We start from the raw sequence: 9,087 nt of genomic DNA, 5'->3' as shown, positions 1-9,087 counted from the left end.
GAACCAATGAAAACTCTTTTGGAAAATTCAACAAATATTTCAAAACACTTTTTAGAAAATATTAATAAATATAATAATGCATTTCAGATGTGTTTTTAAGGTCTTATGATTCTCTAGAATATCCACTGATATTTCTACACGGTGAAGATGGTTATGCTATTGATATTTTGTCATTTAATGTTAATTTAAATGAATACAATAGTCATAAAACTGTTTCTTCAAAACAGTATTATGCTTATAGAATGATGGTGAGGCATCATATCTACAATCATTTACATAATTATAGAAAACTTATTAATAAATATTGGGTAAGTAAACAATATTTTTTCAATTTAATCAAAAACATGTATAAATATTATAAGAATTTAAAAATAATGTAATTTTTAATTTTAATTTTTTCTAAAGGTTGATATGTATGCCAAAATAGAATCAGAACGGCTTTTATTTATACGAAATAATCAGTCAAAATTAAGAGCGGAAGATTACATTCATTTACGTGATGCTATAGAAAATGACGGTCATGTGAATGACATTGGACAACTTTATATTTTACCTTCTTCATTTACAGGAGGTCCAAGGTAGTAAAATATTTTGTATCTTATAACTTAAAATTGCTACGAAAAATGTACTGTAATATTAATTTTAAAAATCTAAAATTGTACATACTATTAATTTTTAGATACATGCACGAAAAAACTATGGATGCCATGACTTACGTTCGTAATTTTGGAACTCCAAATTTGTTCAGTACATTTTACAAGTAATCCAAATTGGACGGAAATAAAAAGAGAACTCAAACATGGTCAAACCCCACAAGACAGACACGAAAATACCTTCAAAAATAATACAGGAAAACTTTTTTGTGTGGATATATTTGATGCTACGGGAGAAATACGTCTCACCGCTTTTAATAACGATGCCGAAAATGTGTGCTCAATTTTCAAGGTGTGATATGAAGAATAGTAATAAATAATAATATTACGATCGTCAATTACGATTTATTAAATTTAAAAATGTATCTTATATCTATAAAAACATTATGATTTGTACCTTTATAGAAAGACCAGATTTTTAGCATAGTAAATGGAAAAATTAACAAAGCTAATAAATTATACAATTGCCTTAATCATAATTATGAAATTATAATGGGACCTATGACAATTATTACTCAAATAGAAGATACATCGGATGTAGTTCCAACACACGTCACTCTTATGACGTTTGATAGTATTATATCATTAAATAATGATGCGATAGTTGGTATGTATTACACATTACTATATAGTCTTCCGTTATAATTAATTTTATTTACTACTTAATTACTTTCTAGACACTATTGGAGTAATAATTCGCATAGAAGACATAGTAGACATTGTGAAGCCAACCAAAACACTGAAACTACGAGATGTTATAATAGCAGATAATACTGGAATCGAGGTACCTAAATAGGGTTTATATTACAATAAACATTTTATCTGTTTTAAATACCTATAAATGATTTTATATTATATTTAATTTTAGATTACACTTACGCTATGGAACGAAGAAGCTTCTGTATTTAGTGGAAAAATAGAAGACGTTCTTTCAGTTGAGAAGGGTAAATTAGTTGTTTATAAAAAAGGTAAAAAATTATCTGTAACGCAGTCTACGGTTATACAAACTAACCCTAATTGGCCTGAAAAAGAAGTGTTAAAAGAATGGTATAAAAAGGAGGGCCAATATCAAGTCAATAGAATGGATTTAACACAATCATCGTCAATCGATAACACTACGTTAAATCAATCAGGTAGGTTTTTAAAATAGTTTAAACAAATTGACTTACATAGCAACATTCTATAATGTGTATTGTATTTTTTTTTCAATAACAGATAACGCATATTTAACATCAGTAGATGATAAGATTTTTTCACACATAGTGAAAGACGAAAAGTCTACGAAACGTCGTTTTGACGAGATATACGTCCTCCAAGAACAGCTGCAAAGTGAAATTACTGAACTTACATTTAAAAAAATTAGATTAAATCTCGAACGTCAAGTGGTAGAGAATAGGATTATTAATAGAAGACAAAAAGACATTGATTATTAATTTTATTATTGTCTATATTTTTAATTTGATTGTATATTATGTATTTATTATTGTTATTATTATTAATTATTGCATTTGTTTGCACTTGCATTTTTCCATTTGAAATATATATTATTCATTGAACAAATAATTTATTGTTACATTTTTTTCTACCTTATCTCTATTCTATAATAAAAATAATACAATTGACCACTCCAGTGGTTGAATTCTAAATAAAATTCTAAATCATTTTCAGAAACTAGCAATAACAATAACTGCAATATGTAATTATGTTATATTTATTTGTATAGCCAAAAAAATAGTCTTAAGTTTTTAAATTAAATTATAAAAAAATAATTTCTTCCGGAGGAAGATCGGGCAGCTAGTAGCAAAATAATAAATTATATACCTACCTAGTAAAAATAATAATAACAATAATAAACATAAGTGATGTTAATAATATTAAGAAATAAATAAATAAATAGATACCTAGTTTTTTTTTTTTAAATTTTATATTGAGTTAGCATATCTCTACACCAATTTCGTTTTAGGTGCCTTGGAGGATTACCCGGAATAACGTTTGATGAGAGAGTTTTGATTAAAGGATTGGAATGAGTTGCAAGCCGATTATGAAATCTTTTATAATAAGTAGCTGCTTCTTCTTTAACAGTTTTGATTTTTAGGTCAGTGTGTAGAGTATGATTAGAAACATAATGAAGGGAGTTCGTTAATTTTCTTAATGCAATATTTTGAAAAGTCTGTATTCGATTTGTATTTGATTTTTTTGCATTTCCCCACAGTTGGAGACCATAGGTCCAAATGGGTTTGATGAGAGATTTATACATAAGAAGTTTTATATTAAGGCTGGTGTGTCTGTTATTCATTAGTAAAGATTTAAGCATACGAAGTCGTAGATTTAGCTGAAGTATTTTTATACGTGTATGTTGGGCCCAAGTTAGTCTGCGGTCAAGGGTTAGGTCAAGATTTTTACTGTTGAAGTAGCCGGAATTTGTGAGCCATAGAGAGTGACTGGGGGGCATTGTTCTAGTTTAAGGGTAAAAGTTGTGTGATTAGATTTGGTTTGGTTTACCTTAATCCTCCAATTATAGTACCAAGTTCCCATAAGGGAAAGATGATTTTGTAGATTATGCGATGCTACAATAGGGTTTTCATTCATAGATATGATAAGTTTGTCATCTGCATAGTCTGCCGCAATGGTGTTGGTGGAGGTTGGTTGATCAGAAGCATATAAGTTGTAAAGTATTGGGGATAGAATGCCTCCCTGTGGAACACCAACTTTGATGTTTGCAGATACCTAGTTAAAATATAAAAATAATATATTTTATAGACTCGATATCAGTATGAATCGTGTATATGTGCGTGATGACGTACCATGAAAACGAAAAAAAATATAATATTTGAGAATAAATAGTAATACTCTGGAATCGAATATTAATAGTATTAGGTACAGCATTTTTAATTTTACCAAGTAATACATTTATAATTTTTTTCATTGAATATCGTTTAATTATTTATTATTTAACAATTTCTATAGAATTTCTATTAGTGTTAAATTATTTGTTACTGAATATTTCCTTGAAATATCATCGAAATTTAAATACGCCACTTTAGAGTTTCTGTACTCTCTTGATACGTATAATATGTATACACATATAGACTGTAGAAAATATAAATAATTATTACATATAATTATGATTTATATGATTCAAAGCGATACGATCGTAATTGAAATTTCAGTTACTTTCGTTTTATTAACAATTATTATACCTGCCTACCTAGTACATACTATTCATTATGCATTTACACATTCTTGCGTTAATGGAAAATTACTTTTTATGATTGAACTCTAAATAAGTTTAATTTTATAAATGTCCTATAATTATGTGTTATAGCGACGAAAAATGTATTTTGAATGTATCCAATTCTAATCTTATATCATTTTACAGTTTAATATCACTCACCTTGCAAATCATTCATGCGCACTGGTCCTTACTCTTGACTCCGATAATATTCCTGCAGGTAATCCTTTGAGAAAGTTTTGTAAAATAAGAAACTGATGTGGAGACTTAGCATTAAAAAAAAAAAAATATATAAAATCACGTACCTAAACCGTGTTAATGGTGGATAATTTTTTAACTCATCCTTCGTGTTTGTATAAATTACCTACTTGTATATTATATTTACCATAAATAGATGTACGGATTTAAAAAAGTATTATTTACAAATTGTACATATAGCATCAAATTAATGTACGAAAAAAAAATGTGTATAATTTTATATCCAATGTTATAGTTTAAAACTACGATTAGGGATAGATAATACGCGTCTATAAAGGAGAATGCCCTTAATAATACTGACAATAAAACAAACTATAGGTACCTATATTATATAATATATACATTTAGAGCTATATAATATTTTATATTGTTATTTTTTTTCAGTCGTCCTAAACACGGCCATAATAACATAATATATACACAATAATAATAACACGTAACTATTTTTGAAAACGATATATTAAATACCGACTTTAATATGAGGGTTTATTTGTACTTGATTTATCATTTCCCATTGAAACTTCAATATTATATTATAATAATATATTATGTTATAATAATCCGATAACGCGTACGTTTATTGCTCTTTAAACGGCTACAATTTAATAACATAATGTAGGTATGAATAACGGGCGAATTAACACATATTATATAATTTACTCTGTTGACAGTTAAATTATTAAAAAAAAAAATGTTTCTTACAAATTGAAGATAGCGTGTAATACCATATAATATTATTGTAACTTGTAAGTAACATAAAAATATAAAATGTTCTGCTATTTTTATGAAAGTATGTTTCTTGTACCTATATTATTATGATAGTACTTGTCGAAGCTCTTGGTATACCGTATACACATTATATTACGTTATTATCATTATTATTTATATTATATTATAATAAGTCAAGTTTGGAGGATAATATATTATTTATTTGCTTCGAATTGTGGTCGCTGTGAAAAGTTTTCTGTCAACCTAACTATACCTATAGGTACATTGCGCGTATCCCAATGCCTCATAATCCGTTGAATAATATTTTTATTTATTTGAAATAAATGTATTTAATTAAATATCAGTTAAACAAATTGTACTTGCTAAATGTTGATGTAGGTGCATTATTTATTTATTTCATTTCATATTCATATGAAGACCCGTGACATTATATATTATCAATTACCTACTATAATATGATATTATTGTATTAAGTACCTATAGTTACAACTTAATAAAAAATAATGATCAGATAATCAGATATTCTCTCCTTTAAGTTAATCGACGTACTTTTGTCTCTAGTAATACCTTTGCAATAATTAAAAAATGAGTAATTTATTATAATGATAGAATCATATAATAATACCTACATAAAATGTATATTATATTATATAGGTACCTTTTTTTTTAATTACAAACCCAATACCTATTTACAATCTGCATAACATTAAAACAATGAAATCGTGCAGTTGTATTTCCGCATCAGAAATGTTTTGAAAATCTGTGGGAAATTTGTCAACAATTGCATGCTGTTAGTTAATAATATTTTATATTAATTATTTAAAACAAAATACATAAATTGTTCTATTATTCAATTATAATTGGGAAATAATAATAATTAATAATAAACAATAAACAATATGCATACTATTAAAACAAATAATATAAAATATTAAAATAATATGTAATATTATTATGTTTTCATAAACACGGTTAACCACGTGGTAGTATTCTCCGTGAAACGCAATAATATTGGTCCACATCACACTCATGGCAGCAAAAACTCCATTGGATTCAGTTGTTTGCGGTCTACTCTACTATTATAATCGGAATTGGAATTAAATTTCTGTCATCGTCGAAATACTATCAAAAAAGTCAACAAAAATAATGTGATATAAGAATTGATGCGTATTATAATTGCAGTTGTAATAATATAAAATATTATTTTATACCAATTTTAATTGTGAAGTATGCAATTTTTTAAGCAACTCCTGATAAATGTATAGGTGAATCATAAATATACGTATTTCTCAAGATACATTATTTGGCAATATTTTTTTTACCCGCAGATAATACAATAGCTGTAATTTAATGAAGGACAAATAAATTCTAAAGCTTTAGGAAAAACAAAACATTGTATGATGGGGGAATGAGAGATATATTATGTAAACCATTTATGGATTTCAAATTCACGTATACTTTGGTGCAAAATAAACGTCGAATGCAAGTAGGTATAGGTATATTATTTTGAGAGCAAATTGTGTTGGTTTTATTAATTTAGTTGTACCTACTCAAGAGTTCTACGTTATACTATCACGTTAATAAATTGCCCATGGTAGTTTTATATAATAATCATTCGCTTATCCTTAATTGCTCTTCGAATTAAATTCGTATTATTTTAATAATCCTATGGAGTATGAAAAAAAGAGAAACTATGTGAATTATTCGCGGTGAGTTAGGTGTTAAATTTAGTAAAATTAAATTCCAATATTATTATATAGCATTAAACATTAAAAATATTGTTGTCTGTAGGTAAATTTTGTAAGTCTCAATGAATATGGTATAATGCAGATTTAGTTGCATTAATAGTTTAATAGAAAAAGTAAACTTGATTAAAAATGTTGCTATTAAAAATTGAAAACACTATTCTCCGTTTTTTTAAATTCCATTTCATCGATATTTTTTTTTTTTTTTTCATAATAAATTTTATTGTAAAGAAAATATTTATAATTCAAGTAAATTAAAACATTAAGATTAAATTTTACAATATATTATCTTTCTCCCTTAAGCATATGCTTGTGATGGAGGTATGGAGAGTTACATTATATAAAGATAGACACAAATTTATAGTTACACTATTAAATGTTAATATTAAATCTAAGATTGTTACATATAGAAACAAAAAAAAGTATGTGAAATAAATTTTAAAAAGTTGCATTTTAATCTTTAAACACTTACTAAAGAAAATAACCATAAGTTTATTTGCTTTTTTATACATGCAATTTTAAGATTCCCAGTTGTAGAGTAAATGAGGTTTTTTTTAAATGAAGTGGCATTAAATTAAAATATTTCGGACCTAAATAATTAATACATTTTTGATATAAACCCAAAACAACGAAACATTATGATTCACTCGCGGTATTGGGTAGACGAACATTATTATAACGTATAATATTCCCATTATTATTTATTCATCCGGACTACGAGACTATATACAAAGATTGTGTAACCTCGCAGTCTTATTCAGATATACTCCGATACTTCTGCAGCAGATACCGCGATTACAGATACAAAACTGCAGCAGTCGGTGTGGCACGTATCACGTGCGTTTACTCCGGCCATTGGTAGCGACGTAGAAAATTATAAATAATATATTAAACACGTTTAACGTGTAACACATAAATCGCATAGCAATAATCGCCGGTGCAGTCGGCGATCAGAGAGACTTGCACAGTGCGCTTTTATCGCCGCAGAGTTGGGCGAAAATGTCGTTTACACGAGCGCTGGATGCTCGCTGCCGCCATAAGCTACATATATATATATTATATATTATATATATATATATATATATAATATTATATATATTATATACGGCATAATATGCGCTATATTAATAATCGTTTCGACCGCATTCTACGAGAATGTAATACAGTGTGTTTAATATAATATTAGTATACATGATGTGCCGCGGCTGCTGCAGGTGAAGTGTAATATCTTATTATAGGTACGTTGTAAATTGTAATTATCGCGCTGTACGCACAATCGACCTGTGTGTATGTATGTAGTTTTAATGATATTCACGACGTGTAATGGGCACCTGTATAGTCGCTGGTACGCGTTGTGCAAAGTGAATGGATCCATAATGCACTCGGTGGGTATACAGATAATAATATATAACTTGCGGATTTATACGCTGCAGCGAATAAATCGTCTCTCCGCTCGCTTTTATTATAATATAATATATTACAAGCATTGGGTCGTGTCGAAATAATATCGTTTTACGGCGTGGCGTCACGAGTGCGGAGTGTATATTATAATATTATATATAGGTACGCTAATTAATAATACCAGAGTGGTCAGCAACGCGGTCATAGGCATATACGCAACTATATCAAACTATCATCGAAACATGTGTGATGGGGAGGACCCTCGTCGTGGGGTTACGATTTGGCAGTCGGTTCAAAATGTGCGTGTGTTTTTTTGTATTGCATAAATTTCAAAACGAACCGATTGTTTTTGCGTAACAGTATGTAAGCATTTTTAAACGGACCTCGTTTAGGCTAATACGACCCGTTGTATATCGACGGGATTGGTTTCCTCTATAATAACCTATACAATTGCATTTAAATACAACCATCCGTATTCCGTCGTATCTATATTATAGAGAATAGACTATGACATCTAAATACGGTCTGCTACCGAAATTATTGTACTGATCATACCAATTGAGCAAAAAATATAAAACATATACAGTATAACCGGCTGAGAACAAAACTGATATCAGCAGTTGTAGCTTTGAAGTAGAATAGCTTTAATGAACAAAAAAGTTGAATCAAAGTGATTTATTTTGATATTAAAAAAAAAAAAATGTTTAAATTTGTTTATAATTTGTTCGTAATTTCACAAAGAATGGGTATGGCACATATTTGCTATAACGCGTTTATATTAAAGTAAATGAGAAAAAATTAAAAAACATAATTTATTTCTCATTAATTAGATACTATTATGGTTATATAATATGTTGGCCGGTAAAACGTGTAAAGAGCGCATAATATGCGAGTGACGATTGTTTGAATAAAAATAGTTTCAAGAACGGCTCTTAAGAGCTTTTACATTTAAATAATTTACATATTATTATAATATTATACTCGAAGTCGGCAAATGTGCTCATTATTCACGTAGTATAATGAATGTTAAACGCGTACATATACATATACTATATATAATATATCATGT

The 9,087-nt window shown here is 27.9% G+C and overlaps 1 protein-coding gene across 1 annotated transcript; it reads left to right on the top strand.

Annotated features, from left to right (window-relative positions):
• Positions 1-275: 275 nt before the first annotated feature.
• LOC132949162 (replication protein A 70 kDa DNA-binding subunit-like) lies at positions 276-2,086 on the top strand. The gene is made up of 7 exons (XM_061019934.1): positions 276-308; positions 406-578; positions 680-945; positions 1,059-1,260; positions 1,331-1,437; positions 1,522-1,786; positions 1,869-2,086. Exons 4-7 carry the CDS (start codon positions 1,146-1,148, stop codon positions 2,084-2,086), a joined length of 705 nt encoding a protein of 234 aa, XP_060875917.1. The 5' UTR covers positions 276-308; positions 406-578; positions 680-945; positions 1,059-1,145.
• The last annotated feature ends 7,001 nt before the right edge of the window (positions 2,087-9,087 follow it).

Source organism: Metopolophium dirhodum, chromosome 7, assembly GCF_019925205.1.
Source record: "Metopolophium dirhodum isolate CAU chromosome 7, ASM1992520v1, whole genome shotgun sequence".
Taxonomy (NCBI): Eukaryota; Metazoa; Arthropoda; class Insecta; order Hemiptera; family Aphididae; genus Metopolophium; species Metopolophium dirhodum.
This window is presented reverse-complemented; position numbering and strand designations above follow the sequence as displayed.